A 20,276-nucleotide genomic window follows, 5' to 3' on the forward strand; every position below is an offset into this window, starting at 1 on the left:
AAGAAGTTCCAGGCATGTATCCTTCCACCGATCAGGTATGTATCCTTTCCCGACCACACCCAGGTGGAAAGTAGTCCCACAGGTAAAGTAGTTCCATTCAGGCCTCAAGAGGGCCTGGATGTAGCAGCATGGTCTGCATCAGGTAAGTGCACATTAAAACACTTGAACACATGTCTAGCTTTAAGAGCCTGGCGCCTAAGGCGCCAGGACAGGGGTCCAACATGAGCCTGGCGCCTAGGGCGCCAGGACTGTGTCCAAAGGGCCCCAGATTGGGCCCACTGGCACTTCCCTGGGGGGAATGATGCCTGCCTCTGGGGTTGCTGGGTCGGACCTGGCTCCTTGGAGGTAGGCATCATGACACTCATTCCGAGTTTGGAGGTAAGTTCCGTTCATTAACGGCATGGTGCAAATAGCGTGTCCGATCTGGCAATAGACCGCTAAAAATCGCCATGCCGGTAATGAACTTAGCACCATGCCGCAAAAACGGCTGAAAAACCCACAACCGGCATGAATCGCACCGTAGCGAACACTACTGCCTTAGAGTAGTGCGGCATTAGCAGTGACCGTAAATAGCGGTCACCGTTATTTACAGTCACCGTTAAATTGCGGAACCGGAAACAGCGTCATCGCACAAGAACTGGAAGGAGCATGGCAGCCATCTTTAAAAACACAATTCATTTCCATCCTCACCAAACAGGACCCCTGACAAACTTTCAACACTGTGGAAACATCCCATCATCAAGGAGGAATGCCCAAAGCACCAAAAAAGGGAGCTGCCCGCCTCAGGAAGGAGCGCTTCAGCCCTGATGAGCTCCAAGTGATGGTGGATACCCTCCACGAGCATGCTGACACCGTTTTCAGCAGTGACATGCGGAGGGTGGCGGTAATAAAAAAAAAAAAAGATCTGGGCTATGGTAGCGCAGAAGGTGAGCGCGTTGGGCAACACCCCCCGCACCACTAAGGACTGCAGAAAAAGGTGGGACGACCTGCGGCTGAGGGTGCGGAGCATCCTCTCGGCTAATAGAAGCCAGGCCCTGGAGACAGGAGGAGGGCCAGGTTCGCCCATGAAATTAAGACCGTGGGAGGAGACGTGTGCGGCCATGATAGGCCCCGAAGCCATCAAAGGGGTCGGAGATATGGAGTGCGGGGCAACGTCATCCATTGATGGAGGTGAGTGTCCAAAGTCAATACTGCCAACGCAAATGTTATGAAAGTCACTGGTAAGGGCTGGGCAAGGTGTCACGGCATGGTCGGCCACACTCCCTTCCCCCTTTAAATCATGCCGAAACAAATGAGACCCAGGCTAGTGCCAGGTGCGAGGCCATAACTTATATGACACATACCACACAAAGAGGCCCATTCCGTGAGGCACACAGGGCAGTTGATGTAAACAGTGTGCATGTGAGCCAGCACAGTACCCGAACATGAGTGACACAGACATATGCATGCATTTACCACCCAAGCATAGATTAATGTGCCGTTCACCACCCAAATGCTGATAACCCACTAGAATCCGATTGTGATATTGTAGGCATGTCCAAATGCTGGCTCTCAAATCATCACTCATGCCGTCCCGCTCTTCCACCCCCACAGGCAGCGAGCATGACAGCGAGGACCAGTAAAGCAAATGGCCCAGCACCTCCAGGGGCCAAGTCAGGGCCTGCTGTCTACCTGCGAGCAGGAAAACACCTGGAGGCACACCACCGGCTTCAGCAAGGCCAGTGGAGGGTGCACAACCCCCACCCTAACCCATACCCTACTCTGCACTGGCGGCAGACACATGCCCTACGCTGCGCTCGGAGGAGTCTAGTGTGGCTGGGGAGATTGCAGCCACGGCCCCCCTCGATGTTGCCGGCAGCCCATTATCCATATGCGGAGCAACTGAGGAGGACGCATATGAGATTGTCCACACCCCCGATGGCCAAACCAACCCCCAGGTCTCATTGCGACTCTGGTGAGAGTGACACACCTGGGCTTACGGGGCAAGGAGCAACACATGAACATGCCAGTCCTGTGGCCAGTTCCCTTAGTGAAGTGCCGGAAAGACATGTGAGCCCGATTCCCAGCGTGCCAACAACATCAGCCATTGATGCAGAGCGCGCTCAGCAGCTCACAGGCCTCATAAATGACTTCATGCAAGACAATCGGCAGGCCAGGGAGGAGTGGCGGAATGAACTGAGGGCACTCGGCGCGATCATTACAGACAGCACAAACCGGCAATGCAAGGTCCTTGCTGGATAGCAAATGCTCTGGAGGCTGCACCTCCTGCACGACAGCCCCAGCAGGAGGACACACCTTGATGCTCCTCCACCCAGACCAGCCCGCTCCGTTGGGCCCAACGTACAATGCGCCGCCAGGACATGCCTCCCCCTGGCTCTGGGAGCGCACAGTGACAATGCTGACATCCACATGTGGCCTATGTGGTCCTTATGGGACTAGTGTGGAGTTGTTGTGGTGGGAAGGGGGTGAGGGTATGTTTGGGAGTTGTGGTGGGAAGGGGAGGGGGTGAGGGTGTGTTTGGGAGTTGTGGTTTTGAAGGTGTGGGGGGTGAAGGTGTGTTTAGGAGTTGTGGTGGGAGGGGGTGAGGGTGTGTTTAGGAGTTGTGGTGGGAGGGGGGAGTGAGGGTGGTTTTAGGAGTTGTGGTGGGAGGGGGAGGAGGGTTTGTTTTTCACGTTTGAACCTTCAATTTCAATACACTGGTTGTTCATCTAAAAAAAAACAGTGGACATTCATCATTGCGCATGTGTAATTCAATATTGCACAGTGCATGGTGTACATGTATCCCCACAACCAGTGCCCGATGTCCTCACATCCTCACACCCTCTGCTGACTTGTGTGTCAGAAATATAGTTCAATCAATGCTTGCCGCACGGCACATCCCTCCTGTGCATCGGCACCATGATGCTGTCCTGCCCCTTCTTCCTCCTCCTCCTCCTCCTCCCCTTCATCATCAACATCAGGTGGTAGCAGTTCCATGTCAGGGGGCAGGGGCACATTCCGACGGATGCACATATTGTGCAGTATTACACATGCCATGGGGATCTTGGACACATTCTCATGGCTGTAGACTAGTGCCACACCCGACCGGCTGAGGCAATGAGATCGTGCCTTCAACAGGCCAAAGGTCTGCTTAATCACCACACGTGTGTACGGGTATGGGAACGATTGTAGTCCTCCTCGTGCCTGTTCTGTGGGTTTCAGACAGGGGTCATGAGCCACGGCATCAAGAGATAGCCACCATCACCTGCATGAGAGGGGAATGAAGGTAAGTGTTTGTGCATTCATGGTGGACAACTGAACTAGTCTTACATGGCAACAGACGCACATGTCCCTGGATGCATTGACCCCATTTCTGGCCCTGCTATGTGTCCTGTGCAATGGAATGACGGAGGAGGTAGCATCTTCAAGATGGTTTATGGTATGCACTCACATATTGTAGCACGTGCATCTTATATGCATGCAGCAGTCTTGGGGTAAAATCATTGATGTGCTGTGTTCTGTGAGATTTGGTAGTAGGGAGTGTTGGCTGTAGTCAGTAGCATATACGTCATTCTGCACTGATCAGTACCATGGTGACTTGCAGCACTCCTATGGGTGTGTGGAACCAGTGACACACTGTGGTATCCCTGTTGGGCTCACCTCAATGCACTCCCAGGGATGACTGTCCTGTGTGGTGATATACTGGAGGCAGCGACATAGTGCATATGCAGTGCATAGTGCTGGAAGCCCTTACGATGTGTGAGGGCCGCCGATGAGTGGTGCATGTGTTGTTGAATGAGGCCAGGTTACCTGTTAGTCATGTAGTGTTAGGTGTCGGCCTTACATCACTGTGGGATTTGGTAGTCATGTGCCGTTTCACTTGCTTTGGGGTCCAGTGTTCGGTGAGGTGCACATCGTGCTCTGGCTTCAACATTTCCACCCAGGTGGAATATGCACCCCCCCCCTTCCCACCCAGGTGCAGTAGCATCTCCCCCCCTTCCCACCCAGGTGGAGTATGCAGCCACCTACCTCACAACCCCGATGCACTGCCATGGCCCAGTCAGGCTACTCAACAAGCAGCCAGGCACGTCGTCCAGCATGTCGCTCCATATAGCGTGGTGGCGTGGAGTCCCAAAGAGTCATGACTTGATCCTGGATATCGGGCAAAGTAATGTGTGATGATCTTGCTGCCGTTACATACCATCTGCACGTTGATGGAGTGGTATTGCTTGCGGTTGCGATCCGCCACCTCCATGGCATGCGGGACCACCAACTCCACATGGGTGCAGTCGAGTGCACCTACACAATTTGGCATGCATGCCAGTGCATGGAAGGTAACTTTTGTATCGAATATCTCCTGGGGAGTCCGTGGTAGGGATATGTAGTCCCGTGTGTGCTTCAGGAAGGCATCCAGCACTTGGGTCAGTATCCGGGAAAATAAGGGTTGTGATATGCCATGCATGTGCACAACTGTGTGCTGGTAGGTGCCTGTGGCAAGGAAGTGCAGGACAGACACTACCTTCAGTAGAGGGGGAATGGCGGTGCGTATTTCTATGAGGCTCACTATGTCTTATGTATCAGGTCCACTACGGCGGTGATGGTGTCACGGTCAAGCCGGTACAGGGTGTGGATCTGCTCAGGCGTTAGGTTGAAGGGGGTGGATCTGATGCGACGGATTGGGGGCTGCCGTCGTGGTAATGGTGGCTGCACTGGTAGGGCATGCTGGGCCTGTCTCACCCTCCTTCTCCTCCTGTGTCTCCTCTGTGGCGGGGCCTATTATTATTGTTGTAGTTGAGGCCTTGCAAACAGGGCCTCCTGCTCCAGTAATGCTAGCACTATTGGTTTCATCTTGGTGTGGGAGGGGGTGTGGTGTGTGGGTGTGCTCCTTTTGTACTGGCCCTGACTACATTGCCTCCACCTGTGCTGATTTTGTGCACCTGTGGCACTTGTAAACACTGCCCAGGGTTCTTAACACCTTCTCAGAGATGCCAGTATTTTCTCCATGCTGCTAAGGTCTTTTTCGGCCTTCAGGAGGCCGTTATTTGCATGTCTGCATTACTTGGGATCAGCTCCAGGTTACGGCATGCCGCTAATGTCGGCTTGGTGTCTCTCACCTGTGCGCCCTGACCGCTATTCACGGCATCGTACTTTACGGTGCCGTAAATAGCGGTCTGGTGGGTCAGAATAGCCCGTAGCGGTAAGTGATGCCGGTAATCCTTTACCGGCATCGTTTTTCCCTTACCTCTAACCTCAGAATGACCCCCAATGCTACTTAAAACAATCCCTACTAATATATCATTTGATTGCACGTAAGCCTAACCTAATCCAGTCTTACTAATATTACAGAATGTATACAAAAGTGCAATATAAAAGACAATTATTTGAGTACTCTCTTTAACTTTGCGGTTTCTCTTCCTCCATGCCTTAGCGATGTAATCAGAAACAGCAAAAACCACATCAGAGTTGGAGGAGGTTTTGCATAGATCTTCAGAAGCAATCAAAGTCCTGACCCCATGGTTCAGAAGACAAGGTTTTGCCTGTGAATTTGTTCATTCCAATTGTTCCAAGGAGCGAGAAGTGTGCTGTATGTTGCTCATGTTCTTCGTGACGCAAGCAGAATGTAGAATGGGGAACATCTGTAATGTGAGGAGTGTTCTGGAGAGGACGGTTAGACTGGGTACGCAGTTACCTTAAGAGGGAGACCACATATGCAGTATATTAATAAACCTGTGCTTCAAACTTGCTTACCTAGCCATCTGTTACTGACAACACGTTTCCCTTCCATTACTTAAAACTTCAACTATCAATTTCAGAAATTCCCTGCGGTTACTCATTTTCCATCAATAGTCCCACCAAATAGTTAAGTCAAATGTATGAAGCAAAATCTGCAGAGAACATCTTGCATGGTAATGAGTAACACATTGTTGGCTTTATATTTAGAACTACAGGGCTGGCAACATTCTGAGGTATAAAGGTCATTATCACCTCCTTCCTGGAAGTCATACTGCAGTGCTTTATCTTTTCAGTTTGGTTGTTTTTCTGTACTAGTCACTATGAGCCCCTCATGCATACTTTCAGGCTTCCCTGGCAAAGAGACCGAATTAAGGACATACATTGGGGCAATAAAATAAATGACAGCTTCCATGATGCAATGAACAGATACCGACTGCAAGGATAAGGATAGTGCAAGCTTTACATACACATACAAACATGCACCTCAGGTACAGAATGATTCATTGACACAGGGGAGAAGTACAAGATAAAACATGTGTATGTTGTGAAACGGGACGGCCATTTGGTCATGAGATGTTGGTGAGATGATCAAATCATTTTAGTGTTTGTTGCAGGGCGCATGATGGTGTGAAGCGCAAGGGTGGGCGCAAACATATCTTTGTCAAATGCAAACAATTCCTTGCACCAGTCCCGATCTTACTGGGTATATCTTAGTGCACACTATTTCATGTGGCATCTGTTTTTAACAAGATGGGGCACTTTGCAAGGGCACTGATTCATTTAATCAATGCATATGAACTGTAGTTTCCTTTGTCTAATGTCACTCAGAAATCCCAGCATTTGTGTCCCATAGCATGTTGTATTGGTTAGGAACATTGCAAACATCAGTTAACTGCCCGATAGTTGCATAAATGCTGTGCATTGGTAAATTGCCAAACTGATCATTTTTCTTTATAATTAAGTACTATGTAGAAACATTCCAGCATACAGAGAAATAAAGATCTTTGAAACCAAATGGTTTATAGAAACACTCCAGGATAGAGAGCAATCTGGAGTTGCCTACCTTGGTGTACTGTCATATCCATCCATCCAAAGCCTTCCTGTTGATACCCATTCATGTCGTCCGTGAAAGGATAGCCTGCCTGCTGACCTGCTTCAATAAAAGCCTGGTGAAGAGGGTGATTAGTCTTGCCTCGTGTGACATGTAACGGGCCACTTCCGCCCCTGTATAGGTTGGGGCCAAGCTCATGTGCCTGTGCCTTTTTAAAATAAGGCAAACAATGGTCATAGTCCCATCCAATAGCACCTTCTCTGTGCCACCGGTTGTAGTCCTCAGCGTGTCCTCGTATATACACCATGGCATTGAGTGAAGAGGAACCACCCCAAACTCTACCTCTGGGCCAGTACAAAACTCTGTTGTCCATGTGCTTCTGCGGAGTTGTGTGATAATACCAGTTGTATTTGTCATCACAGAGATTATACACCAATGCCGCGGGCATGTGGATTTTCCACAATAATCTTTTGCTTCCTAGATAAGTATCTTTGGGACCGGCTTCCAAAAGAAGAACTGAATTATTGTGGTCTTCTGAGAGGCGATTTGTCAAAACACAGCCAGCAGAGCCAGCCCCAACAATGACATAATCATAAGAGTCTCGATTTTCAGCACTATGCGTTGCAAAGGCTTGAGAGTTTTGGGACTTGGGTCTAATGAGTCTCAAAGGCTTCACAGCAACTCCTTCAGAGAAATATCCAGGTACCCAATGGCATTTGTTGACTGATGAACAACATTTCTGAACTGCTTTGAATAAATGAGACATTGCTTCTGATGCGTATATTCTGGTCTTTCAATGTCCTTAGATCTTGATTAGGAGGTCCCTAAAACATAGAAAAGCACAATTAGAGGAGAAACAGACAGAAAATAAAGAATGTATATTGCAAACAAATTCATAGACCAGGGATGGGCAGGAATCCTATGGCTCTCCACGTTTTGTGGCCTACAACTACATTAACCCTAGCCAGCATAGTCAATGGTGAGGGGTCATGGGAGTCGTACTCCAGGAGAGCCAAAGGTGGACTACCCCGACTTAGATTAATGATAAGAAGGACTTCACAAGTCAATTACAAACCTGTCAACTCGCACGCTTTTGGCGGCTGACAACCACAATAGAGTCTGTTCCGTTGCCGGCCAATAGAAGTAAATGGACAGCACACTCGCAAAACGAAAATCTCTTGCTTCACCGACATTTTAATTTCTAAAGGTTGGCAGGTATGCCATTTACTAATGTCAGTAAATAGGATATATGGTGATGCTAAAATAACCCATATATGCTCAGCAATTGAGAGGTTGATCTCAAGTTGCTGCATTCTTTCCTCATTATTTGGGCACAGTGCTTCTAAAGATTCATGTTTAGACATGTAGAACAACCCAAAAACAGTGTGTGATGAAAAACTAAGACTTAGAAAAGAGACTGACCCGTCCCTCTCGCACTACCTTGCTAACAACTAAAAACGAGTGCACACTGTAGGAAGTCAGTTATGCTTTTTATTCCTTCCTCCTCGTGTGTCTTATAAAATTTGAAAAACAAAGTGACAAAATTAAAAAGTTCCCTTGTGTATTTCTATTTTACAGAGTTCAGCTGTTAAATAGAGTGATGTGTTTTCGCAGAGCTTGCCAATTATATGTAATTCTCTGGGGTTCTGGCCATCACCCTGAACCTCTATGTATGGTCGACAGGTGTCAGCGGGATAAATGTTGATATCCGCTTTCTTCAGGACTTAGACCTGACATAACTGGTCAAGGTTTATAATTAGCAAAGACAACATTATAGTTTTTGTCGGAGTCTCCTTCGTGTAGCTGGAGGAGTTCCTCTCTATTTTTCTTTTTCCAGACGTCTTAATCTTGAAACACCTAGTACTTACCTTCTTCTTTACTCTCTTTTTTGTGTCTCCCAGTGGTCACCCAACTTGCATCTTCTACCAGTATATTGCCTTCAGTTCATATGAAGAGACTCCGTCTCGACTTTTGGATATTGGATGCTGGTCTGTTCTTTTATTTTTGACACAGCTACGGCCCTTATTGACTCCAGTCTTCTAGACTGATGCCTGCGGGCTTTCAGCGCGTAACAAGCATAGAGTAAAGTAAAGTAAAGTAAATAAGGGACGCAGCCGTGAGATGCAAGATAACCCTCAACTTATATATACAAGGTCAAAAATAAAGGAAGAACAGACCAGCAGCCAATAGCCAAAAGTCGAGATGGAAGTCCCTTTATTTTTCTAATTTTATTAGACACACAAGGAGGAAGGAATAAAAAGCATATCTGACTTCCTACAGTGTGCACTTGTTTTTAGTTGTTAGTAAAGTAGTGAGAGAGGGAAGGGTCAGTCTCTTTTCTATCCCCTAACTTAGACAGGCGGCACATCAGCGCTGGCTACGGAGACTGCATCCAACAGAGGAATAGTTGGTCTCTTTTGTACAGGGATATCTACTAAGCTACAGGCTACTATATATGTAGAAGCTTAAAATCATGAACTCAAATTTGTTCGGTCTGTGTTGTGTGAAAAAGTACAGGGCTCCAGGCAGAATTTGCTTGCCCATAGACTTTTGTGGTATTTGAATGAAAAACTAAGAGCAAGAGATTGTATCTCAAATGTGGGCTTCATATTGCACCCTGCCACCTGACTCCACATTGTCACATGATACAATGATTAAATCCCTAACCCATGATGGTCGCTCTATAAAAAAGGAATAACATAAGTAACTTCCACTGCAGCATCACCTCTGAGTCTGTTTGTCCACAATGCCTCCACCAATCCCAGGCACCACTACTTTTGCAAAGGTTCATGGACCTTGACGCAATCAGTCATTCCTGACCCTAGACTGAAACACATTCACAATGATTGCACAGATGCACACAAGACAACACCACCCCTCGCCAGATGTGGTCAGTTTGTTGTGTCGATGGACACAGCCATCCAAGCAGCCTTACCCATTTCCTATATAAAAAGGACATGTTTAGCGACATCCACATCAGCTAATACACAATAATTGCTGGCCAATTTATCTGACTGCCTCCTAAAACTGCGGACTCATGATAACAGCACAGTGCTAAGAAAGCTAAAATACAGACAAGACATCATTCATAATCATCCAACAATACAACCAGTGCCTCTTCTTCACAACTGCATTCAACTCATTTGAGAACAGTTTGACAGACAACTGTGAAATCTCTACAAACTGGACATCATTGAAAACGCAGACGGACCCACTCCATCTGTCTCATTCATTGATATCAACCGGAAACCAAAACTGCCTATCAAAATAGGCACCCCTCTGAACATCCAGTTGCCAAACATAGAAAAAGTAAACAAGTGGTACATTCAAGGTGAATGCCTTCCACCAGCAGTCCACTCCACGGATCACGAAACCTGGAATGTGTTGCTAAGCTCACTTGGCACAAACTCAAGCCATCGCCTCTGCCCTCTCAAAAATGTACAGTGGAAAGCAGTTTAATTTCACAGACACTCTGCCACAAACTCAGTGCTCTGGACCACAAGGGACGCAAAAGAAAAAGGTCTCGTTTCCAGGCATGGATGGCCTGGTGAAGCAAACCATAAAGAACTTCCACATCATTAGGGTTGCAATACCCAATAACCGCCTATCGTTGACCTGCCCTCATCAAGAGCTCCCTGGCAAATAAATGGTGGTCTTCTCTGATCATCTCCACAGGATACATGCGAGGATCTCACTAACAACCGCGGCAAGTAGCCAGTATGTTCATCAACCCATGGCATACTTTAAACAAAAAGGTTGCCTTTGGTCCCTCTGGTTAATTCCTACCATGGCATTTCTCTGTCCTCAGAGTCTTTTTGTGTCCAAGGCCTACCCAGGCAACATTAGAGTGTGATGTAGAATATATTTTCATAGTGTAGAGCGAAAATGTAGACTACAGACTGTATGTATTTTAAGAGGTTGTACACTAGTGACAACTGGAGGGGAATGCCATTACCAAGGCACATTTCAGAATGCAGCCGTAGGAGGATAGAAACTATGACACAAACAACAAGTTGGTACGGGAAAGCCGTATGATTGGTAACAGATGATCCACTGTAAAATGGAGACACTGAGAATCAAGAAAAAGCATGGTCACTTCTGTGTGCCAGCATTAGGGGAGAGTTGAAACAGCGACAGTGCTGTTTTTTTTGTCCTCTTCATAACTCTTGCCAAAAACAGTCTTCGAAAGCCTCTCTACTATAAGCCTTTACCATACCTGTGCAAGTTTGATTTATAGCAGAGAAACTGCAGGTGCAAGCCCCACTGAGAAGGTTACCAGGAATGGCTGTATTGCTGGAAGTGGTTGTGTGGTATCGGTTCATGCCTGTGGGTAGCAGAGGATCTGAAGAATTTGTAGAAAGATTTTCCTAGAGTGAGAGATGAACCACAGAGTTTCGCCGAGTAACTGCACACTGTAATCCAATGTTAGATTCCTTCATGGACTGAATTGAATCATCTCATGAGAACAGAGTAATTATTCACACTGAGATACACCAGTGTTGATTCAAGAGAGTGGCTGGCCCATTGAGGACTTCATGCAAAAGGAACAAAATGTGGCAGTTAGATTGGTGTTTGAAGTAGGGAAGTCAACACCCATATCAGGGCTGCGACGATCACTTCACTGGCTGGCAGTGGAAGATCGGATAAAATTCAAAACAGGATGTATAATGTTCAAGTGTTTGAACAAACTCCTAGCTATCTCATGGAAAAGGTACATTGTTATCAGACAAACATCTGCTAATTGTTCCACCAGCCCGGTGTGTGTCCAGAGGAGATTGTAGACTCTCTGTTTTCGGACCAACATTTTGGAACAGTCTTCCACTTAACCTAAGAAAAACTGTAAACTTGCCAGTTTTGTTTCCAATAAAACTAAAAACGTACCTGTTTAAAAAGATTTGAGAAGTATTTTTTGGAAAATATAGAGGAAGCATAAAGCACTCATACTGATTGAGCCATCACTCTCAGGTTTGCAACATCCGGCTGTGATTCAATTTATTTTGTGATACATGCACTCAGCCCTCCACATAAGGGGTGTAACGGTCACTTTTACTCCCTGAAAATAGGCAAATACTTCCCAAAAATAAAAATGGGGAGTAAAAATACACCCAACAACAATGGGAAACCGAAGCATCCGAGCATGTCCCCCTGCCATCATCCACACAGCCCCATGGATATGTCTGGACCAGTAGTAAAGGTAGAGCCACAGGAAGAAGCTCTGCTATTATTACTGCCTAAGCTGAAGAGGTACAAATGTACCTTTTCATGTCCATGAAACATTTCTTACAAAAAAATTCTGTTTTACTGGTAAAACATATTTTTACTTGTTTATTAAATACTCCCACTGGGAATGGGATTTACTTTTTGCAGTGGAATATTTAGCCACCTTTCTAGTATAAGTAAGCCTGCAGAATCCGCTCAAAAATCCTTAACAGCAGGATTGCTAATGGATTGTTGCCCAACGTACAGTCAATTAAAGAGGATTTGTATTGAGTGACAAACAAATCCCCTCTCTGAAATTGTTTGTTATGAATCACTGTGTTTCTTGTTATAAATTAAAAAGTGAATCAAGTAGGTTAAGCAAAGGACTCTTTGATTACAGAATCCATAGCAACCACAGATACATAGACGGGCAGTGTTCAGCATTGTGGTCATTGGGTGACCAGGGACTGAGAGAAGAGCTGTACTAGGGCAACGGTATGCAAACTGGAGGGGCACTGATAATTTGTGTAACCGAATATGCCTAAGCCCCTACCACCAGCAGAGAAGTTGTTCCTTCTACTCCTCTTTTTCTAAATGTGAACAGTGAATGTTTACATGCACAGAATAAACAAAAATGACTAGGAAAGCAAAATGGGAACTTACATCACCATGCATATCTTAATTCTGGTCCATCAAGGGGGATTCGAAGTGAGAATTTATGGAAAGAATGTGTCCTGTTTAATTAATACAGGGGCAATTTGATCGCCCATTAAAGGTAAGGATTTTATGAATTCCCCATTTCTCTATGAAACAGGGCGAGCAGCTCATCCAATAACCTCTGCCCCAGGGATAACTCCTGGCTTGTGGTTAGCAATTGGCTGAACTTGGAAATTGCGTTCCCTTTAGTCACCCTGTAAAGTCTTCATAAGTTAGGAAAAGGTCTGGTGTTCGTAGTGGGTAACAGGATTTCCTGGGATGACAAGGCAACTGGCAGGTTGCTATTTCAGGATGAGGATAGATAAGTGGGGTTGATGTCAATTCCTGTGACCAAAATACATTTGGTCGCACAGACAGGTGCTAGGCAGTTAAATGTGGATTGGCCAGCCGTCAAAAGGAAATCTGTAAGTGTTCATATAGAGTTGTAGAAAGTATGACCTAAAGAAGTGCCCACGTGATATGAAAAGTTTGATAACAGGAGGTAAATGATGTTCAATACAGTTTGCAAGTGTAAGAAGTAGTGTTAAATTAAAAGAAAAGGGTGTTTGGGGTATCTTATCATATGGCACCTCTGAACTCCTGGGGATATCATGTGAACTATTTGTAATGAAGTCTCTCACAACAACCGTGTGTATAACTCCTACTTGCCAACCCTAATGATTTAGGCAGTAGGCTACTGCTTTTTAAGCAGTCCTACCGAATACAGATTTGGGCGACAGATCCTACTGCTTTTTACAGAGCCAGGTAATTTATGTGACTCGAAGGCAATTCATCTGTCTGTGCAGTGGGCGGGTAAGTGATACATTTGAATGATGGGCTCAGAACAATCCACTAACCTGACAGCTACATTACTCTGCCCTGTACTCTTGCCAGGACAGACCTTAGGTGAACAACCAGTGAAGGAAAGTGGCAGAGTGTCAGACCATCATACAGCATCTGCATATCAGACTGAGGAGGGTATTAGTCTCTCTGTTGTTCAGTGTTCAACCTGCTCTACAGAGCATTGGCAAACGCTGCATATAAAGTTAGGTAATTGAATTTGGGGTTAACTTACCATTCGCAATTATACATTTTAAACATTTGAGCATCTTTCCATGTTGTGCTGTTTGATGGGTTGTGCATTTTAGAATGCTCCAGTGGTGCCAACAATGTGTGGGTGGTAATTTCCTGTGATGTCATCGTTATTATTTTTGAAACTTGAAAAATTCTACATCTTTTTGGTCAAAGAATGTTGCCAAGTATATAGAACTGTGTTTTTCTTCTTACTGGCAGGACTTGTCTCATGCTGTGGTGGTGTTGCAATAAGAGCAAGAGAGTGAGAGAGACAGAGAGACAGAGAGACAGAGAGAGAGAGAGAGAGAGAGAGAGAGAGAGAGAGAGAGAGAGAGAGAAAGAGAGCGGTACACTGTCTGAGGCGGCCGGCTTTGCTATGGGCTTAAATGGCTAATGTAGGGGGGTCCTTTCATCTAGCGCGTCTCTGAGCACTTTCAGTACTAGGCAGCTCAGAGCACTATCCTTAGTTATGCGTTCCCTGAACCCCCGCCCTGATTATCTGCTGTGGTGTCTGGGTGCACGCCAGATTGGGCTAGTGGGGTTGTGTGCTGGAGAAAAGCCGTCCAGGACTCTTGGCTTTGATAACGGCTTCACAGCAATTCTCTGCACGTTCTTGCTTATTGAAAGGATTTTGGCATGTAAGAGTGTCTATTTTTTATTTTATCACACTTCATGATATTTGATATTTTATATTTCGTTTTACTGCCGGTGATCAGAACTGCAACCATTACAGGCTACATTATTCATTTCACTTCATAAAGCCATTTATTTATGTTACACTTCAACTTTAACACGGCAGTATCTGGCCATTTATTGATCTGCACTTTCATTATGAACTCGTACTGCTTGCTCTAACTTTTTACTTGTGGTGGTTGAGGGGACACGTAACTTCAGGCTACAGCCTTTGAATCCCAATTTCTCCTAATTGATCTCCCACATTTCAATGTATATGTATCCTACACACTGAGCAGGTGTAGTTGGGTATTATCTTTGTCTTTTTATCCTGGCCTGAAGTGCTGAGCGCGAGCGAAGAGGAAAGTGCAGGTCAGATGCAGTTGCTTCATTTGGGTGTCGGGCTGGGGGCTTAAAGTCAAGTAGGCTTTGCCTGAGTGCCTGACAGTGTTGCACAATTGTCAGTCTCAAGAAATGCCCGTAATAATCTCAGAAGTGCCCCCTCATTCCTCTCAAGGATCCAAACGGAAATAAAAACATTCAACCAGGTCCTTGTCAAGAGGGGTGTGCCTTGAGGTGCCATCTGCAAACAGTGGCTCTTCCCCAATATACTATCAACACTAACGGTAAGTCTGAGCTGAATGGGATAATCATGCATTTCTTCTTGATAGCTCCCCCTGCTTCAGCACAAATATGTGGAGAAGATGGGCAGGTTATCCGGTATCAGTGTAACTGAAACAGCATGTGGCTTGCTCACAGGATGCGAGACCCCTATCCGAAATAGTGGACTCTCATAAATCTCTCCACCAGCCTGCAACCAGAGACTGAAGGTAGGGAAAAGAGATACTTGTCTGAGATACTTGTCTAACACGCCACACCCATTTAATTCCTTAGTAAATAATACAATTTTGCCAACAGCAAGATCATCTGGGGGAAAGGCCTCGCTTCGTTCATGCCATAATATTTGTAACTCACATTGCAAGCAAAATTGAGCTCTTATTTTCCAAAGACTGAACCAAACACCTCAGCTGCGTTACACCTGGTTTTACAATCCTTGATCAGGTTGTACGACACCATAAAATATGACATAATAAAACAGGCAATCCTTGTGGGTAAAATCGAGGCTCACTGTGCCAAATACTTTATTGTCTCTGCAACCGATTCAAGTTGTGTGCCACTAGTAGTTGAAGAAAGGAAGTTACTTTTCAGCAGGACCCATATGAGGGCAACTCCAACGCAACCTGAAGGGACATCCAGCTCCTGTGTCGGAAACAGAGAAGACCTAACTATTTCATTCGAAGAACTACAGCTTGCCTCAGCCGGGGCACCATCGGCAAGGGTCCCGAGCAAAGGGAAAGAGGTTAAAACGTCCTTGGGTTGCAGAAGAGGAATGGCCACAAAAAACAATAAAAGAAGCTTGTGCACATTTTTGAGGAGTTGGTACATTGAGGCAAATCAAAAAAGTGATTCCAGGGGAGAAGGAAACAGTGTTCTCCAGGGTTAAGGTAAGGGAATTTTCAAAGAAAAAGAAAGAAAACTAGTACTAACAAAATAAAGCTCTTGGAGAACCCTGCTAAAAATGGACTAAAATCGGCTCCTACTTGACACAGGAGTCCGAGATGGTGCCTATATGGTCTCCCAATAAGTCCTCTATCCTTCAGCTCTGACTGTGGGAATAGAGGAACGAGAGAGTGTTGCCGATCTCTTGGATTTTGTGAAGCCAAATCTGTCTGAGCCTCCTATAAATCGAGGAAGCAGTCCTAAGAAGGATACTTGGAGACACTCCACACAGGAACTCTGTGACATCCTCTGATTTGGCCCACGCAGTTAACCCCCAAAAGACAAAAACCTGGGCATTTGCCCATACTTTCCCAATCCGTTGCAGGTCTGGAAAAGTAAATCATTTTGATAGAACAAATCTTTAGAGAGGAATGCTTGTTAATTTTGAAACGTACCACATAATTTGGCTTGTTTGGAATGCAGCCAAAAGGTGGAAAATATATGAAATGCATGCATATACTTAAGTACATGTGAACTCCAAAATAATTTACAATACATGTGAACTCCGAAATAATTAGCAATTTATTAATGAAGGAGGTCGACTCATTTTTAACATTGTGCTTTGACATCTATGCGTTTAAACCACCACCAATCTTCACAGTGTAGAAGTCTATTGCATGTAATGAATTTAAGATGGGTGGACGTAGCAGTGATACGTCTTGGGAAAACAGTTGTGTTGGGGGGGGGGAATGGCCCGCGAAAGGTACAGTGGACAAAGGCCAAAGAAATAGAACATTCAAAAACAGAGGATTGGAATTGGGTAGCTGCTTCTTTATCCTCAAGACAGATACAGAGTTTGATCATTTAAATCTTTTGAAGTGGTTGCCTTCAAATCTTAAATTGGAACACCAGATTTCTTAACAGTTTTTTGCATCACTACTCTCTCCATGAGACTGTATGGTTTTTAAACATATGTTTATTACAGAAGTCTGGCTATGCGAAATACCTTGTTTCAATGGTTTTTCAATATTTTTTAAAGTCTCGACCAAAGGGATAAAGGGGGAGACCGGTGGAAGTTGAAAGCTTTTGGTGTTTTATCACCAACAAATAGCAGACCGACCGGGAGCCAATCCTGGGCTGGGCCTGGAATAGGACAACAACTACTTATTGCTGGTGGAGGAGTACTGGAATCTGATAAGAGTGGGTATTCTGCCGTTACTGTCTGCATTGGAGGACCTTCTTTTACAATGGTATTGTGAGACTGCTTCGGATTACATTATTATTGGTGGTGACCTTAGTTATAGGTATCCAGATACTCTGATGGGAGGTTTCGGGGCTGAAAACATGAGTGAGAAATGTGCTGTAATTTACATGAGGCAAATGGAGATGTGATGGGGACATCCCTCACATGTGTACTTGGAGGCGTCGTGGTATGGGCTCCTCTACGATAGGTTATTATTTTGTTTCCCCAACCAGTTTGCTTTAATGCAGATTAGAGACTCTCAGGGGAGTGACCACGATATACTTGTTTTGGAAATAGGACTAAAGGTGTCTCCTGCGCAGTGTTATGCTTTTCTCTCCCACCCGGAAAGCAACCCACAAGGGTCGAGGTTCAAACTATCCTACAGGGGCCAACAAACCTTATCTAGAAGAGTGGACAAGTGGCTGAGGAGTGTCTATTGCAATTTCAATTGCAATTATATATTTTTATTAGTAACACTTCTCCACTGTTCAGAGATGAAACTCCTATGCACTCGCAATCTTTTGACAGACATTTGGCTAAATAAGACATCTGCGTAAAGAAAGAAGATGTTTTAAGACGTACTCCAGTATGGGGGTTAATGGTAAACTGGAAGTTGCAAGAAGGTTCAAATAACAGTATATGAATTGGAACAATATCAGTTAACGTGTGCTCCCCAGGATGGTTCCAAAGTGTAAAAAATACTTGTGGCCAAAGACTCCGATTCTGGGACATTATTAAAGAGTCAGAAACTGTTCAGACTGTTTCACAGACTAACACAATTCCAGACGCACAGTGGCTGTTATACATGAAATCTAAATTTAGCCAGAAACAGAAAACTTTGCTTGAGTTCAGCATTTTTAAGCTGCCGGCTTGGGATACGATTTTCTCCCATGAGGATATGGAGAGGTGAATTAAAGATGGAAAGCCACTGAGGGCCATCGGCCCAGACGGATTGTCAAATGACATGATTAAAAGGCAATTTATACAATACAGTTTAATAAATTGAACAGTTGTTCTCACTGTATTGAGGGAACGACACAGGTAACTATATTAACAGATATCCGGACAGTTGTCCCCCTAGGAGTGCATTATTGGGCCACTTTGTAGCGATACACAGTTCCGTTTTTCTGCTGACCTTATTAGGTGAATACACAAACAACATTATGAACTATACCACCTTACCAAGGTGTGTGGAAGGTTTTCCTGACCCTGTTTATCGTGCAGTTTTTTTGAGATGTAAGGCCTCATCACGAGTTGGCCAGCAGCCCTTAAATTCAGCAGTAACAGTACTAGCGCCGCCAATACCGCTCCGCCGGATCACGAGTCGGCGCAATTACTGCTGGAACCAAAAGGTACCAGCGCTATTACAGCCAGCCCCATTACAGCCGACAACACAAATCGCAAATACAGCTGTATCACAAGTTCATTCTCAGCAGGATTAGCGCAGAAACTGAAAAATACAGCTGAGAATTACCCCCAGCTTCCAGCTGGAGGTAAATGAGCCCAGTGCCAGGGATTAAGCCACAGGTGTACACCAGAGGGCTACATACGACCCACCTAGCCCCCCAAACACTGTTTCCAAGACCATGCTGCCATTATTTGCTGCAGGCTGGGACAGGCAGCTGCGCAGGCTGCGTCTGGACCTTCAGATGCTGGACAACCATGCCAGGGTACCGGGAGTACAGGGGGATGGGGGCGGAGGGAGAGCAGCCCCAGCAAGGCCAGCACCCATATTCAGGGTCAGGCCATCACTCGGGGCCCTCAGTGACACCTAGTTGGTAACGGAGTACTGTCTGAACAGGGAGAGATCACTGAGCTGTTGGCCACAATACATGAAGAAATTGGGAGTAGGATTAACATCCGACCAGCCGTGCCCCCACTGGTGAAACTGGTGGCAGTCCTGCAGTTCCTGGGGATGGGCACTTTCCAGCACTCCGTGGCCACAATGCATGGCATGGCACAGTCAACATTCTGCGCAGTCCTGGATGACCTTCTGCGTTATGTCAACCAACAGATCGCACTGTCCATCACCCAGGCGAATGACATGAAGGCACACTTTCATGCCACCACACAACTGCCCAATGTGATAGCAGCCATCGACTGCACCCATGTTGTGTTGGTGGCTCCCCAAGCACATGAGGTTATCTACAGGAACAGCAAGCACTACCACTCCATGAACATGCAGGTGACCTGTGGCCCGGACCTCACCATAATCCACGACTCCATAGTCCTACGCAACAGCACACTGCCGGGATACATGGAGAGGCACAGAGGACAACGGACCTGGATAGTGGGGGTGTGGGGCGGGGGTAGGGGGGAACCCTGACACATAGGCAAGTTCAAGCACAATAAAAAAAGGGGGTGGGGTATAGCCACAGGAAGCATTGCATGTCAAGAGGAGGCACTGGCAGCACCTGTGCAGCCCCCGCAACATCAATGGGGGTCATCCAAGAATGCACGCACAGGTTTGATACATCTGGACACACATGGTGATGGACACACACCGCTGCCATCACAATGACACATCAGACCACAATGCATCTTGAATGTGGCACTGCGCAGATCCACACAGCAGCACCCAACAGCATGTCCAGTCGTGCCACAGCCATCTGCCCATGTGCAGTCAACTAGGATACGCCACAGAACACACGCCACTGTGTGCATGTAAAGGACAAGTAATTCATGGCATAATATACACATGATGCACACCCATCACACATGCACATAGCATGGCAAAGAGGCACACAAGAATGGTCACAGCTAACAATTGCCAGATACATTGAGTCAAATGACTGATTTCTGTATTACACCCCATGCAGGGGACTACGGATATCCGCAGCTGGCGTGGCTGGTGACCCCTGTGCGTGACCCACGTACACCACATGGGACCGACTACAACAATGCCCACAGCCGGACCCGGGTTTGCATGGACCGCACATTGGACTCCTGAAGTAGTGCCTAGACTGCACTGGAGGGGCCCTGATGTATGCCCCTGACAAAGTAGAGAAAATAGTCTTGGAGTGTGCTATGCGCCACAATATTTGCCCAAGGAGGAATGTGCCGAACCCCCTCACTCCCTCACTCCCTCCCTCCCTCGACACTGACAGACCACACCCAGAGGAAGGTGGA

At 46.1% G+C, this 20,276-nt stretch overlaps 1 protein-coding gene across 4 annotated transcripts in view; it reads right to left on the reverse strand.

Moving 5' to 3' along the window:
* CHDH (choline dehydrogenase) overlaps positions 1–20,276 on the reverse strand; it is a 1,156,730-nt gene that overhangs the window by 721,702 nt on the left and 414,752 nt on the right. For all 4 annotated transcript variants that reach the window (XM_069643628.1, XM_069643627.1, XM_069643629.1 and 1 more), the window contains one exon: positions 6,776–7,587. In XM_069643628.1, the coding sequence (XP_069499729.1) occupies positions 6,776–7,529 (754 nt within the window). In that variant the 5' untranslated portion in view covers positions 7,530–7,587. The remainder of the gene's footprint in view (positions 1–6,775; positions 7,588–20,276) is intronic.

The sequence above is a fragment of the Ambystoma mexicanum genome, chromosome 2p, assembly GCF_040938575.1.
Source record: "Ambystoma mexicanum isolate Mex_15411 chromosome 2p, UKY_AmexF1_1, whole genome shotgun sequence".
Taxonomy (NCBI): domain Eukaryota; kingdom Metazoa; phylum Chordata; class Amphibia; order Caudata; family Ambystomatidae; genus Ambystoma; species Ambystoma mexicanum.